Below are 24,732 nucleotides of genomic sequence, written 5' to 3'. Positions count from 1 at the left end.
CATGTACACACATACACACAAACCACAGACCACACATACACAAACATCACACACACAAAAAACACACAACACACATACACAAGCACCACACACACACACCACACAACACACATACACAAATGCCATATACTATACACAGACATACACACACAAACACCACAAACACATACATGTACACACACACATATATATACATATATACACATAAACACACATATATATACAAATACATGCATCTACACACAGACACATACAAACATATACACATATGCACACATATATATACAAATACATGCATCTACACACAGACACATACAAACATATGCACATGCACACATACAAACACATACACATATACTCACATATACAACACATCACACACATACACAAATACCACATATACACATATACACACACACACATATATATGTACACATACATACATATACACATACACATATATACACACTACACACATACATACACCAGGACTCATGTTAGGACAGTCATTGTTTTTGACTTCTTAGTTATCAAACTTGAATGAAGGAATGAAACCGAGACCCGGAAGTCAGCACTGCTCTTGGACAAAAAAGGGCCTTGGAGTATGAGAGTTTCAGACATGAAACTTGGACCCAGACTAATCTTGAGTCCATGGAAAACAGGATACTGGGGAGTGACATTTAAAAAACCTTTAGGGAAAAGAAGTAAAGGTTAAATAAAGGTATGGGCAACAGGCCCTGAGCCTTAAACTTCGTGGTGGCTCAGCTTTCTGTCAGTTCAGAAAGCAGGGAGGAAACCAAGCTTAGCGCTTTTCTAGCAGAAAGTTAGATAGCTCTGTATGCTCATGAGTGGTGACAGGAGACAGCTAGAGGAGGGTCCCCACAGCTCTGGCAGGATGACAAACATTGTATTGGATAAACAACCACAGAATGTCTGTGTGCCTCCTCTTAAGCGATTGTGACTGTGATCGAGGGGCCTTGGAGGGTTTTACAGTCTGAAGGATAGACCAGCAGTCTGAGACTCAAGGAAAAGCTGACACAGCAGCGTTGAGTCTGAAGCTGGCCTGGGAGCAGAATCCCCTCTTTCAGGGAGAACTTGAATGTTTTCTCTAAGGCCTTCAATTGATTGGATGAAGCCTGCTTATATTATTATATTCTGCAGGATAATTACTTGACTCAAACGCACTGACTTAGGCTCTCTCTCCTTCCTTCTCGGTGATGGAGATTTAGGACAAAGTCTTATGCATGCTAAGCAAGTATTCTGCCACTGAAAAACTGTTTTGTCAAACTGCAAAAGTGTTAGATTTCCTTCTAGTATTTTTCTGCATTATTAAGGTACTAGAACACATATAGTATGAGGGTAGAAGAGAGAATCCTTCGTCATGAGGGGGTGGAGTGAGGGAGCTGGGAAAGAATAGAGGTGTGGGGGAGTGAGGAGATTATCAGGCAGAGCAACACAGAGAAACAACTAAAATGTACCGTTTGTGTGCTAATCGCACCGACGTTATTTCATAGCGACATGTAGAGGAACAGAATCTACTATTGTGGCCTTGACTGTGCAGAAGTCTTACAGGAGCAAGTCACCTCCTGACATGGTGCGGAGACAGCTTCTGGCATCTGGAATGGAGGGCTGAGTTAGGGCTTGAGATTTCCACTCCGCTTGCTAAGATGTTCTAGTTATCAGTCTGGGGGAGGAGACAGCGTTCTCTCTCAAGCCTGACTTCTCCCACATAAAGTGGGAACATTTTCAGAGACCTAACCTGCCAGAGGCAAATGGACTGATTGTATTGTTATCATTTTCCCTTATGTAACTCCTGTGGGAAAAAATACTGAGAGATCTGACCTTCCCGGACAGTGAGCAGCTGTTTGTTTAAATGTATGTTTGGGATACGCAGCGAAGACAAGCTCCCTTGTGTCGTTGTCTGGTCTGAAAAGATAATGTCCATTTTATACCACACCACTGAACTAATGACTTTCCAAATTACAGAATGATGCAAAACAAGATTGGAAGCAGTGTTCCCCACCTGACTTTATGTATGTATGTATGTATGTATGTATGTATGTATGTATGTATGATGTATGTGTGTATTATGTATGTATGTATGTATTATGTATTATGTATTATGTATGTATGTATTATGTATGATGTATGTATGTATTATGTATGTATGTATTATGCATGTATGTATTATGCATGTATGTATTATGTATGTATGTATTATGTATGTATGTATTATGTATGTATGTATGTATTATGTATGTATGTATGTATTATGTATGTATGTATGTATTATGTATGTATGTATGTATGTATGTATGTATTTTATAGAACCTGTAGTTTTGGTCTTGTGTTGGTTTGCTTAAACAGAGATACCCCCCCACCTTCTCACGTCTAGAGATATTAATCCAGCTTAAAATGATGTCACGAGGTAATCAAGGCTCCACTTCTGAGGAATACTCTCACGATAGAGAATCAAAATTAGAACTTAGCTGAATTTGTGTTAACGGCGAGACAAGCTTAACGTTCAACGAGTTCACTCTTGAAGTGTCTGGATTGTTCGCATCAGGGCTGGTGCGTCTGAAGTGCAGGAAGGAAAATTGAGCATCATGAGTAGGATTCACAGTATTTAAGTGTAAATAGCTTGAGGAAGGACACACAGTTCTGACATCATACAAGTGACAGAGAAGCATTGAGAATTCTGCACCATTCTCTTCATGACTCCTGACGCCAAGAAGGACCTTTTGGTGAACTAACGGTTGATAAAAACGTAAGGCGGGAATTTGTAGTCTTCAATGCATGATCTAAGATCGACTTCAGGTGATGAGGTTGAACAGTCTGTGTGATTAGGGACCATCCAAGAAGTGAGAGTAGGGAGGGGGTACACACACTCTGCCAGAGGAGCCATCCTTCCAATGCCTGTTATCATTTTTCTTTTGCTTCATTTGAGTCAGGGTCTCATGTAGTCCAGGGTGGTCATGAACTAAGAATTACTTTGGACATCTAGCCCTTCTGGTTCTGCCTCTCGGGGAGTTAGGATAACAGGTATGCACCACTACGCCTGGCTAGGAAGTTTGAGTCTTTTTTTTTTTTTTTTGGTTCTTTTTTTTTCGGAGCTGGGGACCGAACCCAGGGCCTTGCGCTTCCTAGGTAAGCGCTCTACCACTGAGCTAAATCCCCAGCCCCAGAAGTTTGAGTCTTAATAAGATGAATTATATTGCGGGATCATCGCATGACAGAAATAATATATGCACATATATTTATGTAAGTACCAGCCCTTAGGGGATATTTATTTATCTGTCTAGAATATATACAAGTAGAACCTCTGCCATCCAAAAGTCAGAAGCCCAAAGCTTCTCCTAAATCTGAAAGATCTTGAGTAACGGCGGAAGCGAAAACTTCCACACGATAAAACTGATTCACGTGAAAAATATTGGGTAAAGTTTCCTTCAGGTGATGTGTGTGAGGTGTGTATATACAAGGCAAATCAACTTCCTGCGTAGTTCAAACTCAGGCACCTGCATCAGGGTATCCATCCTGTATATGCAAATATCCCAAAGCCCCGTCTGAAACCTGGTCCAAAGCAGAAACAGACAGAGTTGTTCAGTTTTGAGGCACCAAGCAGCATTTTCTGCCTGAGCCACCATTCTGCGGAGACAGACTTGTAAAAATTCATCCGCCTCGTGAAACAACTTGGCCCATAGTTATCAAAAATGTTTATCAGAGGGGTATTATGATGCTTTATGAGGCTGTTATTGTTATTAGCCATTAAAATTATATTCGGAGCATGGCTTCCCATCACAATGGCTTCAACATTCACCCTGCGTGCTCATTTATGTGGTTCGCATAAATACGAGAGATGCCATGATGTATCTGTTCCCCTTCTGCAGATTTAGTGCCAAGCCTTCCTTATTTCACAGAGAAGATTAGGATCCTGATATTGCGGGATCTTTCAGAGTTACCTACGATAGGCAAGATGGGTTTGCTGGTAACCTGGGATGCATATAGTATATTCTATTAAACTCTTTAATCCAATTTTATTTTGCACAGAAATATTGGTTTTAGAAATATAAAATCTGGAGTGATTAGGAAGAAGACCTTACGAAGTCCTTTGCTCCAAAATGGACCACCCCCCTCAAATCTTGCAGCCTGAAATGTTCTTACTCATTGCTACAGACCGAGCAAATGCTTTCAAAGTTAATTCTTTAATTTGGCGGAGTTGAAATTCTTTTGGCAACAAAATAATTCTGAATGCTAGTAGGAAATTTATGGATTTCAATTAGAGTTTGTAGTGTATCATAATTCCAGTTTTATATTCCATGCAGTTCAGTGTTTTGGATTCTTAATGGGGCCAGTGCGGTAATAATAAAAATGATTCAAAATGCACCCAGTAATTACAGAGATTTGCTGTTGCCTCTGCATTAAAAATGATGATGATTTATGCCCAGTGAAACCGTGGTCCGTGGCTCTATTTAGGCTATTCTTGCTATTAAGCTCCTTGTTAGCTATGGTCAGTGATTTAAAGCTTAGGAGCTACATTAAAGGGCTGTAAAATTATTTATTTCTTAATAGATAATAGTAAATTTGAAACAGACGTTAGGTTAATTATAGTCTTGTACATTAAGGAATACGTATTAGCCCTTTGTCTCTCCTCAAGTCTTTGGAAACTCATTTCAAGTGAATGGGGAAAGTGGGTGAGAGGACCAGAGAACCTGGTCTGCTGGTTCCTGCCTCCTGCTTTGCGAAGAGTGAATATGTCTTGTGGATGTTCATGACGACAATCTGAACCCTTCACCACAGCTCTTTACCACGCTAAGCAAATGCTTCTTGACACTGTGATATGTTGTACTGCTAGGTTAACAGTCCTTCAAGGAGACTCCTCTGATTGGGGGAGGAAGCAATGGGGATGGAACCATACTTGGGAATAAGTACATTTCTTTGGTTTTTTTCCTGGAGGAAGCTAGTGTCTTTACCCTTAGTAATCATGTGCAGATTTACAGGTTCAAAGCTGTGTTCACAGACATCCACGTGAAAGTGGGATTTATAGGCTTCTCAGAGTTCTGTATAAGAAGTAATTCACTTTAGTTATGAAGATGATACAGAATAGGGGTTTCTGGGACTCACTGTGTTAACAAGGCTGGTATCAAAACTCACAGACATCAATTTGTTTCTGCCTCTTAGTTGTGCTGGAGTTAAAGGTGTGCATCACCATGCTTGGCCTAGAACATACATTTCTTGCAGCGCATTGATGAACTAGATTTGATATATGAGCTCCCGTGTGGTGCTTAAGTATTATACTAAATGAAGAAAGAGATCCAAGGAAGACAGACTCTATCACGCCGTGGAGGACACAGTTGAGGAGATTTATGAGTGCTCAGGATAAGCCAGGCTCCACTTTAATGAGGAAACACCTAGTCCTTCTCCCATCTCTAACTTAAAATGAGAGCATGTCAAATATTCATCTGGGTCTGGACAGAGTCCCAGGCTAGTGTTTGTGAAGGCTTTTTTCCATCTTCTGTCTCTGGAGTCCATGCTCCCTCCCTCTTGTGACTTATCATCTCAACACTGGCTTCTCCAGAAACATTGGACTATGGTGTTTTGTTTTGTTTTGTTTTGTTTTGTTTTGTTTTGTTTTGTTTTGTTTTGTTTTAAGAGTAAGGCTGGATGTGACTGATTATTTCTAACTGCAACCCTTGGACCATAACTCAATTCATGGGTTTCCATCTATGGATAAGTGAGGCTAGAAACTAAAGTAAAGCCTTTCTTTGCAGAGAAAAGGGAGATAAAACACTATCGGATGGACATGGCTTTTTGTGTCTTTCATTATGTAAATGCTTCTTGGAATATCAGCCTATAATCTCATGAATTCACAATGGGGAAAATATCATGCATTTGTGACATCTTTATTTCATGATCTCCCTGCTACTCCCGCCCCACATGCTAATTAATGGAAAGAAAACCAGTTGGATTTACTCCGATTCCTATCACTATAGCCTGGTATATGGTCATTTATCCTGGTCCTTTTTCAAATCTTCCTTTCTCTACAGTCATTGGCTGCATCCCCTAAGTGTACCTTGCTCAGTGGTCTGATGATGTTTCCAATTAGTCTGTCCCACGTTGGGCCCAGCCTCTCCATCACTGACCTCCTTACTCTGTCCCAGGTGAATTCCTTCCTTTCAGGAGAATTAATGGTGCACATTCGAAAGATGGGAAAGAGTCATTATTTAGCTGTTTAACAGAACAGTGAAGTTGATAAATCCAGTTACACGTTGTATTCGTTTTCTATTACTGCATAATTAATTACCACTAACTTAGTGGCTAAAAATAATACCCATTTGTCATCTCATAGCTTTGTAGGTTAAAATACTGAGCAATCCTGAGTTCCCTGCTCAAAGCAAGATTCCAGGGATAGGCTGGATCGGGCTCTCATGGAGACGCTAAAGAGATCTGTTCCTCCAAACTCATTTAGGTCTTCAGGTGAATTCAGTTCCTCATTGCTGTAGATGTGAGCTCTTTATGTTTTGCTGCCTGGTAGCCACAGTCCTCTTTGTATAGAGCAGCTGGCTCCTTTCCTTTCCATGTGGCTCCCACTGTGGTCAAAGTAGCAATGGTAAGCTGACTTTTCGAGCTATCTTTTCATTTTCCAGCAAGAGAAACAATGTTGAAGAATTAACAGGATTAGATTAGGCTAACCCTAGTGATTTTCTTGTTGCCATACACTGTAACCACCTTCTGGGTGAACACCTCCCTGGGCATTCCCAAGTCCTTCTTATACTTAGGAAGGACAGAAGCTCTAAGGGCAAGGTTCAGAGGGTCTGCCTGTAAAGCCTGTCTACCATGCCTTTCCCCAGAACACATTAGGAAGAACAAATGTTTGCTCAGTGGAGCCCTGTGTTTCTGCTCAAGTACAGATTGAAAAGGAAATTCCTCAACACACAGTAGTCATGGGAACATTTCAAGTTGATCAGGAGAAAGGACAAATTTTGGTTTTGGTCCACAGAAAACACCAAAACCGACCCCCACAAAAAAACCACCAAAATCAAGCAAACTAACACTCACCAATTGTTTCTCAAAACAAGAAACAATTAATGGTCATATCAAAAAAACCTTGCGTAGATTTAAAATTACCAACAATATTGACAAAATTTTACTTAATGAGTACAATAAGAAATAGATGTACATATGGAATTTATATATTTGGAAAAATATATACATGCATATATATACATCACACACATATCTGTATATATACATATAACACACACACACACATATGGAATTAAAGGAGGTTGATTTCATGAGGAGCAGAGAGTATAAAAAGAGGCTGAGGGTGATATCACAAGAGTGTAGCAATATCCGCTAGTGTGGAGGATAGTTTCCTAACTAATATTAAAAACCATGTTTAGATTTTACACCCAAGGTTTCATGATTTTCTTCGATGCTGCCATCTCAAAGAAACTGTCTCTTGTGAACTGACACCATCTGTCCCTGTTGCACCACTTCTTAATGATTTTTATAGAACTCGACAAGGGTTCGAAGTGATCTTCGTTGCTAACATGTCTAATTGCTTGTTGTCTACATTTAGACTAGAGTCTAACATGATAAACACTATGTTGGCTGCCACCCGAATCTTGGCAGGGACACAGAGATCCAAGTCCTATCCAGGTTCTGTTTTTTAACTTGCTTCAACATCGTCACTTCATTGGTGACTTCTAAGAGCCCAGCTTGACTAAACAGCTATAGAATATTTAAATTTATACATCGTATTTAAATGAGTTCAGGTACCCCTCTAAGGTACGCCCATGCCTTATTTTCTTATTGGAAACAAAATCTAGAGGGATTTATCTGTTTTCTTTTATAAGGAGTTAATATTTTTAAACATTTGTGTTTTAGAGTCTTTTTTTTTTGTTTTGTTTTTCTTAAACTTCTAAGTTAAAAACAATCCTCTGAGCTCTGTGCTCAAAGAAAACATGATACCAGAAGCAAGCTTCCACGAAGGTCCCAGAATGAATTGTTTTCCTATCCTTTGCTTTCTTCCCCCCAAATGGAGGCACATTTCGTGTGTGTGTGTGTGTGTGTGTGTGTGTGTGTGTGTGTGTGTGTATGTGTATGTGTGTATGTGTTTGTTTGTATGTGTTTGTGTGTATTTGTGTGTATATATATGTATATGCATGTGTGCTTGCCCACACATGTCCAGACATCTACATTTTCCTCTAATTTTGCCTGTCTTATATTTTGAGATGGGCCCGGAGATTAAACCTGGTGTTCGGTATTTCAGCTAGATGTGCTTCCAACGAGTCCCCAAGATCTGCCCACCCGCATTGGGTTTACAGACAAGCTCCACATACCCTGCTTTCCATGTAGATGCTGGGCATCCAAACTCAAGCCTTCATGCTTGTCCAGCTAGCTGCTTACCCACTGAGCCTCCTCTCCAATATATACCGTTGTGTTCTACTACTGTGTCCTCAGTATCCCTGAAGGAGGTGGTCAGAGCCCTTGTCTTTTTACCTATGACATGTTTTTGGTCAAAGAAATGATTTGGGTTTATTTTAAGCAGCATCTTCACAAACCTGTGAGAAGGTCACAGTTTCAATCTCTTCCCTTAGTCTCAGTACTGGCTGTACTCCTGATAGAGTTGGTCTGGTCAACTCTGAACCTCAGCAAAGAAAACGGCGCAGAACTGTAGCTGACCCCGAGTAGACTTGGGAGAAATAATAAGAGTGAGAAATAAGCTTTTGTTGCAAACTTTTGAAATGCGGGGTCATTTGTTACTGCAGCATAATTGGACTGCCCTGACTGATACAGATGGCCTGGCTCTGTGTGCATCACTTCAGAAGATCGTGGCCTTAAGTCTTATTCTAGCCACTGCTGAGCAAGCGATTCCACTCCTCCTTCAGCTGACATCACCTAGGTACCAATTGACAGCTCATTGGTTTAGGCCTGTGCTTGCTTGGTGCTTTAGCTCCCACGGAGGCTTCACTCACTCTGTCAAGCACTCCCTACAGGAGCTGACGAAGCACTCACACGGATAAACAGGAAGTGCAAGGAAATTAATACTTAAGAGGATGGCTTTGATAAGAGGGAGATGGGAGCTGGTGGAGACATGGTTCCCTCCTTGCTTTCCTCATGCAGGATTCTGAGACTCAGACTCATTTGCTAATGCTTCTGGGTAATCTCCTGTAATTGGGCAACACAGAGCCAAGTGGCTAATTCCGTCTTGCATCCTGTAGTGGCTTTCTCTTTATTGTTTTGTTCTTTTTTTCCCCTCCTTCCTCCTTTGCTCAGGGATTGTACTTCCAAACTCTTGCCTACAGATCTTTGCCTCAGGCTCTGCTTCCTGGAGGAATAAAACCAGCCGTCTATTAGATTCCACTTCAACGGGACCAACCACCACAGTGATTATTTATGGAGTTCTGTCATGTATGTGATCACACTGTGTGTTTACAGTAGCTTCAAAATAGGACCACTTTGTTAGTCACATTAGAAGTTATTTTTACTCGATTTGTTGGTTCTGGAACAACTCACTCCCCTGCCATAAGCACTTAGTCAGTCATGTGCTTAGTCATGACCCAGCACATTAGTCTTAGTCGGATGGAACCTGTATTTGCTGGTTTGAGATGAGCTTTCTATAATGAACTGGTTGTGTAGCCTAGAATAAATTTGAACTTTAGATTTTCCTTCTTCTGTCTCCCAGATACTGGGGTTACAGTGTGTGTTGCTGTGCCCAGTTTTATGCAGTGATGGGGGGGACTGAACCCTGTATTAAGTGCATTCCAGACAAGCATTGTACCAACTCGAATCGATAGATGGAGACTTCTTTTTAACAGAACACTAATAGACAAATCTGAAGTGTGAAAGCACAATAGGGGTTGTGGTAGCATTGTTATCCTAAAATATTTTACTGTTCTTTACCTCAGAGTTGCCAGTCCACTGTGAGTGCCTTGTAGGACCATGTTTTTCAGGGGATCACAGTAATTACTGTTTTATTTATGGATGGACTTGAGTATATTCCAATAATTCCCCGGCTCTGGCCTTCCTCTGCTTTCTCTTTGATCTGTCCTTGCAAACTTTAAAAACAACACAGTAGGACGGAGGATACTTTCAAATCACCCCTTTATTTCATATATCAGAAAATGGGTCCATGGAGGTTAAAAGGACTGGTTGATTTTGTAGGGTAGGAAAGAGAATAAAGAGGGGAATGATCTGAACCATTAGAAGATCCCGCTCCCTTTTTGACATAATTAAATTCTTGATTGTGATGCTCTTAAATGAACCGTGAAATTCTAAGCACTTGCGATGCAAGTGTGATTTCTAACTACAGCTTTTTTTTTTCCTGCCCTCCAATCTGAATGCTAAGGTGGCAGATGCATAACTAATCTTAGCAAAGTCTATATTAAGAAACCTGCAAGGTGTCTTTATTTAACTTGCATGATCTGCGAATGTAACGTAGTGTTAAGTAGCATGATCTCGCACATTAGGTCTGAGAATAAAAGACAGCTTCTTTAATGTGAAAGGTTACTTTATATTTAGTTTCAGCAGGAATGAAAATATAGAAACAAAGCGTTAATACATGTGATCACAGCAGAGGTGTGTGTGTGTGTGTGTGTGTGTGTCCGTGCACACATGCGCATTTCTGATAAACAAAAGCCAAAGCTCAGAATTGGGCCCTGTGACCCACAGACAAGGAGATTCTAAAATCCTTTTATCCTATTGTAAATTTTCTGAAATGTATTCACCTTCTGGGCTGTGTTTTTGTGTAGGGATGTTTCCCTGGATCTGCTGTTAGCTCAGGAGATGCGGGTACTTTCTATTTCAGCTCTGGAATCACAGTTTCCAGAGATCAGGGATTACCCGCGGCTCTATTTCATATCTTTGTTGCAGTGGGACAGATTACTGAAGTAGTAAACAATGATATTTCAAGACTCAACTGGGGAAGAATGGGTGGGAGCACGCCAACCACCTTTGCATTAAAAGAAAAAAATGTTAGCGCCTTCAAATCTTGCTGTAGAATATTCCTGTCTGTTATATACTATCCAGTACAAGAATAGAGAGACCACTCATGCCACAATTGAAGTTAAAATTCTGGAACATAGCTTTTACTCATTTAACCATTTTGCCAATTTAAAGAAAAAAAATCTGTATTTCTTTTTTAAGAGTCCACTTTTAGTGGACGGTCATCCATTCTACTAGGAAAGGCGGCAGCGTTAATGCAAGAGATCTCAATCCTGTTTGGTACCAACTTGCTCCATAAATATTATGTTTCACATAAATGTATTCGAAGTTCTTGAATTTCTAGTTACTTGTAAAACAATATTTTTTCTCAATAAAAAAGACCATAGGGAAGAAATATACATATGGTTTTGGAATGTGTGCATGTGCGCATGTACAGGTTTTAGATTGTGTTTATGCGCATGTGTGGGTTTTAGAATGTGTGTATGTGCGCATGTGCAGGTTTTAGAACGTGTGTATATGCGCACGTGCAGGTTTTAGAATGTGTGTATATGTGTGCACATGTGCGTGCGCACACACAGACACACGTACCTGGAGGGGAAGTCTGTGTTTAAAACAATTAAAGAGATCTTTATGCTTCCACAAGCTGAGGACGACGTCTGTGGAAGTTATGTTCTATAGGGCATTGCTTCACGAAGCTAAATGAAGAATTTAAAAGTTAATGTCTAACCCATGCTTAAAGCATGTGCATGACTCACGATCTATTTTAATAACGTTTGCGAGTGACTAACTCAATAATGTTGCTGAACGCTCATTACGGTTCTGTTTGGAAGATGTGCTTGAGAATCAATTATTCCTTAAGGGTGAGTTTACATTCCTAAGTGATTGAACAAAAATGCATAATTTCATGTTTCTGTATAGGGTAGATGCTTAGTTGATGGCTTAAGTTCTGGATAATACTTGCCAAAGCCCTCAGAGATGTGGCACGCCAAGGTGTTCGTAGTTGGCAGAGGGAAAGCTGAAGGAGTGGTGAGGCTGGATGGCTGGACACACAGACTTTCATCCAGGAAGTGACAAGCTTGGGGTTGATGACTTCCTCCAGGGGCTTTCAAAGCTGCGCTATAAGGAAAGGATAAGATGGTTCTAGAACTACCTAGAAGCTGACTGGCCACTGAAGCGCACTCTTCCCCCTCCTCTAGCCACTCTGCTTCCACATCCACATTCACTTCGTAGCATCTCCGAATGCTCTGTCTGGAGCCCACTGTGAACACACAGGGACTTGAGCTATCAGGGACGCTGCCTTTTTCACATTCCGCTCCCACTTCTTCTGGGTACCTTCAGAATGTAACAGCAAGTGTGCCTGGTTGAGACCTCTGGGGCATGATGAAAGATGGCGCGATTTACGTTTTTGGCTGCCGCAGGTCTCCATTCACGCCTCCTCAGAGTTCATTTAGGTGAGGTCAGCGCTTTGAGGGTGGTTCCGTTGACTTTGTACCTGCTGTTCTTTTACAGGCCCAAGCTTCGAGTCCATGAGAGTGCGCTACTGTCTAAAGGGTCCCCTTTCCCCTGCCAAAATCAGAGACAAAGGGAGCAGCAGAAAATGCTTCCTTAGGCTGCAGCTAAAAATGCAAATGTGCCCAGGATGGAATTGCTAAAGAGGATTATGACACTTGTCTTGCTTCCCTGCCCATTTCAATTTGGCAGGTGAGGTCAAGGCCTAGCAGAGGTCACGCTTCAGTATTTGGGAGGCTGAGTCTGGATGGTAGGAGAGCATGGGTAATTTTGATAAAGGAGACTGCCTGTGTTCAGAAATACCCATGCCACCTCAAAAGCTCTTGCTATTTTCAAAGCTGGCAGGCTAGCCCCCCCCCACCCCCCCCCCACCCCCGAGAGAAACATGTGTTTGTGAGTAGACCAGCCATCTTTGCAAATCCTCTCACCGGACAGGAAAGGTCAGCTCACCTTCAAGACAGGAAGGTCCCAGGTCTGTGGGACTAAAGCCGGATGGGAGGCCAGAAGGGTTAGTGTGCAGTGGTTGTACAGGAGGTGCTGTAGTGTGAAAGGCAAATTATAATGTGTTCCAGACTCAGGACTTGGTCTGAGACTTGCTGCGTTTGTGATCCCTCTAGTCTAGGGTGTCTAGAAATGAAATAGAATGGCGGGTCTCAAAGTGTGGTCTGAAGACCCCCCAATGGTTCCCTCCAGGAGACTTTGAGATATAATGTCATGAGATATAATGGCATTATCCACCCTTTCACCACTGTGTCGATGTATATACTGCCAGCAGAGTAATGGTGGGCACAAATGCTGGCACACAAATGCTAGTCTGTCTCTGTACTTTACCCCTAACCTCCACACTGCCACAAACCCTAAGAAACCATTCTCCATCATCAGATCCTCTCTGATGCAAAAGAATTAATAATAACTTCACTTAATCGCAGCTTTGGTGTACTTGTTTTGTTTTCTATTCTGAGTTCTGAGTGACAGAATAGAAGTACATGGTACCCTTTTGTGGGCACTGGAATGAACCTGTGTCCCTGGCAGACATTGATGCTGTCTGTTGTTCTGCTTACTGAAGATGCTTTTCCATGGAGCACCATTCTAATTGGTGGGAGCAGCTGTGGGTAAACCATAAGTGTTCACAGTGGGGATATTTAGAAGACTATTTGAAAATAGTATTGAAACTAGTATTTTCCTTTTCTTTTAAAAAATGCTTAAAAATTTTATTTTTGGGGTTGGGGATTTAGCTCAGTGGTAGAGCGCTTGCCTAGGAAGCGCAAGGCCCTGGGTTCGGTCCCCAGCTCCGAAAAAAAGAACCAAAAAAAAAAAAATTTATTTTTGTGTGTGCATCAGAACTAGCATGTGTATGTGTATGTGTATGTGTGTGTGTGTATGCGAGTGTGTGAGAATGAACACGTGTATGTGAGAATGAGCCTGTGTGTGTATATGTGTCAGGACAAGCATATATGTGTGTGTGCATGTGTACTTGTGTATGTGTATGTATGCAGAATCCTGAAGAGGGTGTCAGATTCCTCGAAGCTGGAGTTGCAAGCAATTGTAAGCTGCCATGTGGGTGTAGGTCACTGATGCATCGGCCACAAGAGTAGGAAGTTTTCTTAACTTCTGACTCATCTCTCTAGCTCCGGAACCCATTATTTCAAGAAAGACAACAGATGATATTTATTGTTAATGACAAAGAGCAAATTTTAAGGGGAAAATAGAAATCTAGAAAACTCTGTCTCTTGACAGTTCCTAGTATTTCTTTCTCTTTAATAAGATGTATTTGCATATATATATGTCGTTGATGTACTCTTATGAATGTGTTCTACATAATTCAAGCAGTTTATATCCTGTGTAGAATAGAAAGAGGCCAAAGTTTTCTCTCTATGTAATTAGTGTTATAAACGAAATCAAGATAGGCATTTTGTACAATATCTAAATAAACATTTTGAGTAACATTGTATATTCTGAAAATAAAATTCCGGTTCACTAAAAATCACATTTGCACATGCACTTCTAAAAACAACAAAGCAGTTTCAACTATCCCTATCTTCCGTTTACAACTTATGTCTGTTGGTGAGAAAGGTGCTCTAAATTTGTCCCCTAAAGGACGTGGTGACAGCTATCACAGAGCTAGGTGGCTTAAAATGACAGAGCCTCTCCCTCATGCTTCTAGAGGCGTGAAGTAAAAGGCCATAGTGTCAGGAGGCGTGGATCCCTCTAAAGACTGGGAAGGGAGCATCCTTCCTTGCCTTTCTGGTTTTGCTGGTGGGTCTAGACTCCCTGGATTTAAGGTGGATCTACAGTCCCTGGATTTAAGGTGGATCTACAGTCCCTGGATTTAAGGTGGATCTACAGTGTTTCACTCCTATCTCTTCTTCTCCCTTCATGTGGTCCCCTTACTATGTCTCCACTTCCTCTCTCCTTCATATGAGGTCATCAGGCAATGGGATTTCAGGTCCGCCTTAAACCTCCACTGAATTTAACCCAAATCTGTGATAAGTTCCAAATATAAGACACCTGGCTTCCCACTGAGGTTGCACTTTTGGGATGCTTTTCAGCTACTAAGGATGGCAAAGTCGACTGCCCTGAATGCATGCCATTTGCTAAGGTGGAACTTGCCACAGGAAGCTGTTCTGCCCTACATTAGCAGCGTTCGGAGCAGCACATCTGCATCTCAAAACCTCAGCTTCTTCATTTATTAATTAGGTTCTGGCTCTCTATCAAGCTGGTGTGGGGTGAGGAGGAGAGATTATATGCAAGCACACATTCTTGATGGGAGGCTTCCCTCAGTAAATAGTAATAGTGTATTTCCTATCATGGAGCAGTGGATTATAACCTTCCCAGTATGCATTAGACACCTACAGTAGTGACAGATATATTTGTGATCAGTGGAGTAAGAGAAAACAGACACTAAGGTTAACTGATTTCAAAGATTGTTAATTAATAGTTACAGAGGACATCATTACAAGTAAGAAAATGAGACAGGGGTAGGGAAAGAGGAGTAACAAGGAGAGGGGCCCGGAACACTGTAGAGACCAACGTCACCAGGAGCTTTTTTCATCCACAGAGCACCAAGTAAGGGTGTTTCAAAGAACTTCACTAGAGGGCCAACCACTCTGAACCATGCACCTTGGGATCTCCAGTCTTTGGTATTATACTCCTAGGCTTTGATCATGTTTGGAGATCTGGCATTATAGTGTAGAGAGAAACTCCAAAAGCCCTGGCACAGTGCTGCTTTCTTACGAGAGACCAATGTCCACACTGAAGTGGTCTGGGTGGGTGGACTTCAGTCTTGTTAGCGTCTCCCCACCCCACTACTCATCCTGCAGCCAGCCTTGGCCGGCCACTACTACATAAGGAAGCAGAGCTTCACTCCTTAGCTGCCTCTCCCTGACCCTCAGTTGTGCCAGTATCTGAGCCCTTCTGGTCATTTGTCTCTTGAGTCTTCCTGAGGTGGGGCCCAGCTTCCCTCTAGAATTACTGCCCCACCCCACCCCACGCCCATTATCCCTGTTGACTTCAGCAGTCCTTATCACCTTATTTGCCTGTGTGGACACCATGGGACCCCTCCCCTACCCTGGAACTGTGGCTAAAGCTCCTTGTCTAATCTGAACTCATTTCCGTTTCCCTTCTTCAGCCGTACTATTAAAACTCTGAAAAGAGAGATGACCTAACTAACCTTGGGTTCCTGTTCTGACTGGCTGATAATTATCACAAAACAACAGAAAGCTTCATGCTGAATCCCCCCGCAGTTACATTCCTGAGCCCTTGTTACTGATGGAGGAGCTAGATGAAGCTCTTGACTCCAGGCCTCTAGAAGCTCCTGCAGTACTGACTCTCCCTTAGCTGACCACAGGCCTTCAGGTGGTTCTGTGTGGGGGAAGAGTGCTCAGTGCTGAGGTCTGCAAAGCAGCTTTTGAAGTGGCGAATTTACATAACTGTTCAGTTGGAAAAATTATAACATCAGTTAATGCCCTGAGGATAACATAGACAAAGATGTTTTTGCTTTTTTAACCTCCGAGTGTGTTTCAGAGAGTTTTATGAATAATAAGTGTGTAGGAAAATTCCCAGGCAGCCTCTTTAGGAGAGTTGGCATTTGCTGAAAAGCTGTAGGTAAGTCGGGAAGTGAAGATTAGAAACTCATGTCCAGAGGAGGCATGGAGAGGCAGTTCCTTCTAATTCATCTAATTTGCTCCAGAAAGGGAACATTAAGTCAACAAGGTGGGGACAGATTGGATAATCAACAGGACCTGTTCTTCATTTGAAAGAGGACATGTCACATGTTTCTAAAGAAAAAGAAGATGTTCTTTTAGTCCATAGATTCCAAGGAAATCTATTTTGTAAGCTCTCCCTAAAATAGAAGACGGGTTAAGGTGTCTTATAATATCAGCTCTTTGTACAGTATGAAGTCACATCTTCTCTCCTGTTGGGACCAGAGGCCTGTCTGAGCATCCCCAAGCAGCAGACTGAAGGGAAAAATCTAAAAATGACCATCAGGACCCATAGGGGCTTAGTGACTCGTGTTACTTCTTCTCTCTGTAAGTGAAGGAAAATAACTTTCTACATTAAAATTCCCCAACAGGAGCTTACTCTGATGAGAATTATATGTAAGAATGATACACTGTAGATAGTTCTGGCGATCTCTACCAATATTATAACCCAAATCTGAGAAATGAGGTGGGGCGGGGGGAAAGAGACACAGTCTAGACCACAAAGAAGCCATGATTCTGTACTTGAAAATCAACATCTTTTGAGATCTTATTTTCCTCCGTTCATTGTTCTGATTTTAAGGCAACTTCAAGTCTGTTGTTCTTTTGAGCTTGTGGTTCTTCTCCTAATTAGAGGCAACCAGAGCTTCATGCAAGCAGACCCATCCTGAGAAGTGAGTTTCTACCTGATAATACTCTAAAGAACAGCGCAGGTGCAAATCCAACAGCCACACAGTCTCCATATTTAGTTTTTCAATTAAAACAAAATGGCCCTCCTGAACGGTTAAGTATCTCTGTACTTTCCTTGTATTTGGGGGTGATATCAGCTGTCTCCCAGAGAAACTTTCTAAGGAAAATGCTATTGTCTCCTAGGTGATAAAAGGAGACAACCACAGTTGAAGAACCCTAGGTAGTTGGTGACAGATGTTTTTGTTTTAGCTTCATGACCTACTGAATCTAGGGTTTTTGACATTCAACCATGCCCCATCTCCTGTTATTTTTTTGGACTGAGAAAGGTAGGACTTTGCTTAGGACAGGGGCTCTCAAACTTTAGGTCGTGACCCCCCACGGGATTGCGTACCTGATATCCTGTATATCAGGTATTACATTATGATTCACAACTGTAGCAAAATTACAAAATGATTTTATGGTTGGGGGGCCAGTCTCCACTCTACAGAAATTATTCTGCATTAGCTTCCCAAATACTGAGAATATGGGTGTGTGAAACCACACCCATCAGGAAACTTAGTATTCCTCCTTTGCCCTCTGCCACTCACATTCACCCACTCACTCACTCACTCACTCACTCTCTCACTCTCTCACTCTCTCACTCTCTCACTCTCTCGCTCCTTCCTTCTCTTCTCCCACTCTCTGAGACAAGGTCTCTTGTAGTCTGGCTGATCTCCAACTCACCAGGTAGCTCAGGGTGGCCTTGGGCTTCTGAATGTTCCTTGTCCAATTTCGAGTGCTGGGAGTACAGGCGTTTGCCACCCCCATGTAACTTCATGCCCTTCTTTTAGTCTTCAAGCACATCTAGTCCTTAAGCACAGGAAAACTGCAGCTGTTTTAAGGCCTAAGAACAATGCAGCATTCATTCATCCTCGGATTGGATTTGGAGACATTTGAGAGCCCACCAGACACACTGTTACTTTCATGGGTCTTCTTCTCATTTTTCCTCCCTTCCCCGCCGCATCAACCCTTCTTGTGGTACTGAGAACGAAAGGCCAGACCTCTTAAATGTTAGGCAAGCTCTCTACCCACCATGGGGATACATCTTCATCTCACCAAGGAAGAAGACATTAACGACCGTGAATATATTGATACTTTCTTTGGTGGAATGGATAGAGACCCATTCTTCTCATATGAGAATGCCATGTAGTTTAGGGGGAAAACGGGCTATTTAAAAAAGAAAAAGTAAGGTGCACGAGCTGTATTGTCAAACGTGTGTTTCACTCTAAGAGGTCTTAATCGTTTGCTTAGCTTGTCAAGATTCTGAGTCTGCTCATTCTTAACTCGCTTGAGTGGGACCTGTGAGGACTAGGCTGTGGGATATCAGTGTGTATCAGCCGTCAGAGCACTGAGAGGATCAGTAACAGGGAGAATTCTTAACATTTCCCAAGTCGTGAGGCAACAACTCAACAGGCTCTTCTAATTACTGCTCTCCCAACTTGAAACTCTTCGTGCCCCAGTTTTGGAAATCCCGTTTGTCTGCCTCCCACCCTCTTCCCTTGGGAATGATAAAAAACAAAAACAAAACAAAAAAAAAAACAAATTGCAAGACTGGGCTTGTTGGATGAATTTGATTTGCTTTTGTGGAACCAAGAACAGGAGAGACTCTGGAGGCTGTTGGATTGTGGCTACGTTTGTGAAGTGAATTCATGCTTCCAGTCTCCGGATGAGTTTAATGTGAAGGGTGTCAACACTTGAAGCATAATAGACTGTCCAAAGGCATTCATTCTCTCCACATGTCTGTGGAGCATGTGAGGGCATGAAGGCGATTTAGCTGACTTCATTCCGAGTTCTGCCTCACCCAGGAGGGTAGGTGCGTTATGAACATATTCTTTCTCAGCCAAGGTCTTCCTTTTCTCCTCATGACTGCTTACATCCTAACTTGAGGCTCTCTCAACTTGTTTTCTTCCTAATGCTAACAGAAAGTTATCTTATACAACACAGTAAATATGATAGTTGTTGTTAATACCCTTTATCTATTTGTATACTACAGCATTAAAAAAAATGAAGCAACTTTACCTTCTTTGTATTTCAATAATCTCTCCTCTTAGGACTTCACCAAAATCTCCTATCCCCCTCCAGACCATTCCAACAACTCTGCTTGTTAAGGTAGATGAAAGATTGCTTGATCACCGATGGTAACAGGAGGTGATTTTTAACAGAGGCATTGAATTAAGTTAGATTGTTTTAAAGGTGACTTTTGGAATATATTAATTATTAGTGAGGTTTTCTTAAGTGAAAGCCAAATACCAAACCAGAGGACTATAAATAGTTCTCTCTCTGGAAAGGAGAATGATTAAGCTTGGTCAGTAATACTTCCTACCAGCTTAGATTGCCTGATTATGGTGTCTCCCACGCTAAGAGTTAATGGCATATTAGCTATGAGTTGCAGTCAGCAGGCAGCCATTGCAGGAGCAAGGGTGAGAAGGGTGCGTTCTGAGAGGTGTTAGATGAATAAATTAATTCTTTAAAAGAGTCTTTATGGAATCGGCAAAATGCCTTGTGTTTGAGGGGCATTGTTACCTATCAAAGAATAAACCTCAGTATAAGGGTGAACTGAGATAGACTAGGAAACAAAACAAAACCAAAAGCATATTCAACCATTCCCCCAAAGAACCTTTTCTAACAAACAACAGCAAACGCAGAGCAAACACAAACAGACCAAGAACCCCAGACCCCATGTTTAATCCAAGAAACACGGAAGCCAGAGAGAGGCAAGTGTGAGGTGTCTTTGTCTCTTTAACCTCTCCTTTTCCTCCTGCTCCTCTTTGTCTGTCCTGAGCATGTCAGGGGATTCTCTGCATATGGTGGAGTATAACAGACAGCCAGAAAACTATCATCTGTGTCTGTCTTTTAGTTTCAGAGGAGTCAATGTGACAGTAAAGGGGTTAAAGCTGTCAACACCTGTAAGACCTTGGAGATGATTAACGTAACATAAACCCGAGGCTCTGGACACCAATAGCCACACAGCAATGTATTTCTGCTTTCCCAGAAATCCCTATTTGTCTCCTTCCAGCTCACAGTTCTGAAATGCCTGGCAGAAGAAATCATTGTTTATGCATACAAGAGATAATGATTAAAGATGATTGTGAATCGTTTTTATTTTGGAAGATGCATTCCGAATTAGCGCTAGCGGCCACAGTTCCAAGTTGAATACAAAAGTTGCCTTTGCATGTGAGATAGACAGCCATTAACACTTGGGGCTTCTGCAGGATGTCGGCTGCGGCTGGCTCTGCTATTAAAAGCTGCTAACGTGTTATTGAACCATGTGATTGAGAAATCTGAACTGTTGTAAGGTAGATTTGAGGTTTTCATCTTCTCCTTCTCTAACAAGGGACATACATGAGGGGAGGGAAAAAAAAAGGGAGACCATTTAAAAGTAAACCAAAGGCTTTAGAATATAATGTGTTGTTCTTCATTAGCTTAAACAAGAAAGTGAATCCATAAAAGGCAGAGGCACTGAAAGCCATTTTCAACCGTCATCCGTGATGGACTTGGGGAAGAATGGGCAAAACATAACCTCAGTAACCCAGATATGTTCAAATCCACAGGTCCCCATGGCCGGCATCCTAGAGTACTTAATGAATTGGCCGAAGTCATCACAGAACCGCTAGATATCATTTTTGAAAGCCCGTGTTGGACTGATGAGGTGCCGAAGACTGGAAAGGGGCGTACTTAGAACGTTCTTTCACAAGGGGAACTGGATGGTGACTCTGCAAACACTCATCAGCTTAACTTTTTGCTCGGAAAATTCTGGAATTATCAGCTTAGTCAGCCGAGTAACTCACGTGTAGTAGTCAGGAGAGAGGCAGTGACAGACCACCTATGGAAATATGTTGGATTTGATTTTCAGTGGACACTCCATGTGGAAAGAAGTCTGATACATCTCTTGGAATTTCTCTCCTTTGTTCTTTGAATTTTTTTTCATCATCATAGATGGGGTTGACTAAGACTTGTGGGGAATTACTAATTTTAAGCAAACTACGTAAAATAGGTTTCTTACAATAGCTACTTAATTAGATAGCTTTCAAATTAGCCTCTGTCTCGAGAACAGTAGCCTTCATTTTATTTTTTAGCATACATGTTATTTTACTTCGTACAGGGCCTTGTTTTCGTTAAGTTACAATATTTCATATAATTCTATATAAGCTAGTTTGGGGGAAGGAACTCTTATTTTAGGTACTTTATATAGTGGTTTCACATCTAAGTGTAGCCATAACACTGACAGATTAAGGAAGAAATTATTTTTCTGGGTTTTCAGTTTTAATCTGGTGGAGGGATGACTGTTACATTAGGAGTGCCATAGCCCATACATGTCAGCTCTTCATATTCTTCTTTGTCCTTGCCCACCTTCCCAAGATGCTTTCTCTCAAACTCCCCCATCCCCCTATGCTTCTGATATCAGGTGTTGGGCAGGGAAGTGAGCCTTGGCAGTGGGCAAGAGGAGCCTTGTCCCATCTGTGCACAAGGAGAATAAAGGAAAAGGGAAGGAAACCTGGAGTATTTTTTTTTTTTTTACCTCCTCATCATTATTTCCTTTGGGTGTTGCTAGTCCACTTTTCTGCTAAGAAAATACAACCCTGGTGATGGGGTCTAAACCTCGCTGAGGAAGGGCTCCAGGTGATTTGACAATGTTAGCAAGCATCTGACGCTGGCAAGTCTAGAGAGCCCCTCGGATGTACTGTGCTTGTGGAAACATCGTTTCACGACTCAGGAGTAGAGCAAAGATGCAGCTTGTATCACTGCAATTATGGACATGAACAGCAAACTTTCAAAGGCAAGAGACTGACAGTCACTTTGTCTCTAGAAATAGGTAGCCGATTAAGAAGGGATTACATCTCCAGAGGCGTTTCATGCCATAATACTGTTTTTTGTTTTTGTAATCTAAAGTTTAACCACTAGAGCTGCCTTTAGAGATGATTTTAGGCACTGCGCAAAGCCTTTCTTGAGCTTTAAATACAAGTGTAAGGAAATTAAGTTCTAAGAGCACGTGTGTGAGTTGTCCCTTATGAGCCACATACAGTCAATTGCTTGTCACCTTTTCAAATAAGCTGATCTGTAAAATACCTGTTTGATTTTTTTTAAAGAGGTGTGGGTGTCTGCATAGATTACTGATATGATTTATTGTGATAATAAACGGCTTCCTGGTTGAGGCCTCATTTCCAGGTGCCGCATCTGTGGCAGATTTATTTCGCAGATGTACATTTGCATGCATTTGTTGAACTGTGGCTAGCAAGGACCCAATTTCTGAAAAAATCTATTATTTTCCCTGGAGGCAATAGAATAAAATCCTCTACGACCAAAAAATGGCCCTAGGGTCCTTTCAAGCTTTATTTTCAATTTGAATGATGTCCGACTTCAATTACTTGGCGAAATCTAAATCTTGTCTCCATGCCACTATTGGAATTTGAAATTAACAATAATCTACCTAAGTTATGAGTCACAATTTAGGATGGTGGTATAGCCAGTGGGTCAGAAAGATGTCTAAGGTAAAGCTAGAAGGATAAACTTGGGAAGAGAACCAATGAAAAGAAGCTTGCTAATTCCTTTGTATTGAATCCAGATGAAGTAAGAAGCCATGAAAGGAATTCTGACCTTGAATTGCATCTCTAGGGACTTATCTTCAAGAGTCAATTTCTCATTATGCTTCCCCCCCCCTTTTATCTACATGCTGGTGATTTCCTTAATATCTAACTGTAGAAGATGAAAATATAACAGCAAATCCTGACCGTGGCGATGATTCATAGTTCCCAGAAAATTAAGTCATAAGTGACAGGGTCTTAGTTTATAATATTGAGAGGTTTAGGGAATAATAGCAAAATTTTCTTCATCTTAAATGCAAGTATACGTCACTGATGCTAAATGTTACTTTGCCCAGTATGGTGGCACCCATCCATAATCCCAGCGGAATTCCAAGCTCAAGGCCAGCCTAGGTTACGTAATGAGATTCTATCTCATTAAGCAAATCAGAACAAAACAGAGTAAAATAGGAGGGACTAATGGAGATAGCTTTGTTGGTCAAGTGTGTACCACGCAAGCATTAGGACCAATGTTTTTGAACCCTAGAACCTCCATAAAAAAAGGCCAGGTGTGGTGATATGGGTTATATTGTCAGCACTGGGGAGGAAGAGACAGCAAGTTCCCCATGGCTTGCTGGCTGGCCTCCTAGTCTGTTTGGTGAATTATAAGCAATCAAAACAGAGGAACCACAACAAGGTCTGCCTGCAGAGGAATCTTTGGCCTCCATGTTCTCTCTCTCTCTCTCTCTCTCTCTCTCTCTCTCTCTCTCTCTCTCTCTCTCTCTCACACACACACACACACACACACACACACAATCACGCATGCACGCACACAATTACACAATCACATAATCAGGCAGTGATGGTGGAAGGGGGAAGAGAGATGTTTCTAGACACAGAAAATGGCAATTTAAGGGAAGAACAAAGTCAGAAATCTCAGAGAGGGAAAAAAAAAAGCCCTGAATTTTTGGCTACAGTGCAGTTTCTCAGTTCAGATCAAGCAGTTTCTTAGATAAGAGAGACTCCCAACATGGTTGGTAGATGAGCTACAGGATGACAGTGAGCAGTGAGTTTTTCCTTTGAAATTCCACAGATTGTAGTTCAAGTTCTAGAATTACCCCAGGAGTGTTTTCTCGTGGTGACCCTGCTAGGCACCTAAGCTGTATGCAGTACAGCTTGGGGAATCATTGCAAGTAATTCTGAAACTTAAAGCTTCTTTTCTCATGTCCACAAATGGCAAAAATAAGTATCTCCCTCCACTTCTTAAGAGGCTTAAGCGTTCTCCAGTTCACATCTATTCTCAGTCTTTGGCTCAGGCAAGGCATTAGCAGGCGCTCACCGACTCTCCCCCACGCCCTTCCTGAATTTCAGTTATTTCATTCATTTCCTCTTATGTGGAAGAGATTACCTTAAGACTAACTGGAGAACTCAAGCATATATTGACATGTCCTGCTGCTGTCTATTAAATCGGGACTTTTGCTTTCTTTTGAGCTCAAAAAAGCTACCCTTGCGGTCACAATAGGAGTTCCACGAATGATTAGCAGCTGAATGAAGAGAATTTGACTTAACTGTACAATAGGTTGGGGAGGTGGCTCAGTCGGGGGAAGAGGCTGCCCTTGAAAGCACACAGGGTTGAGTTAGACCCCAGAATCCTCATTTATAAAGGATAACATGGTGGCAAGTACTTGTAATCCAGTGCTAGGGAAGGGAGGATAGTTGGATCCCTGGAGCTAGCCTGGACTACTTTGTTAGCTCCAGATTAGTGAGAGAACCTGTCTTTCTTTCACATACATAAAGTTGATGGCATCTGAAGGACAACATCTGAG

The 24,732-nt window shown here is 41.7% G+C and overlaps 1 protein-coding gene across 1 annotated transcript in view; it reads left to right on the top strand.

Annotated features, from left to right (window-relative positions):
• The window catches only part of Samd5 (sterile alpha motif domain containing 5), a 49,152-nt gene extending 26,467 nt beyond the window's left edge, over positions 1–22,685 (top strand). Inside the window, 1 exon segment of the mRNA NM_001108901.1 lies at positions 20,939–22,685. Within this exon segment, the coding sequence (NP_001102371.1) occupies positions 20,939–21,001 (63 nt within the window). The 3' untranslated portion in view covers positions 21,002–22,685.
• The last annotated feature ends 2,047 nt before the right edge of the window (positions 22,686–24,732 follow it).

Source organism: Rattus norvegicus, chromosome 1, assembly GCF_021556685.1.
Source record: "Rattus norvegicus strain SHRSP/BbbUtx chromosome 1, alternate assembly SHRSP_T2T, whole genome shotgun sequence".
Taxonomy (NCBI): Eukaryota; Metazoa; Chordata; class Mammalia; order Rodentia; family Muridae; genus Rattus; species Rattus norvegicus.
The sequence above is the reverse complement of the archived record's forward strand: the minus strand, read 5'-3'. Positions and strand labels throughout refer to the sequence as shown.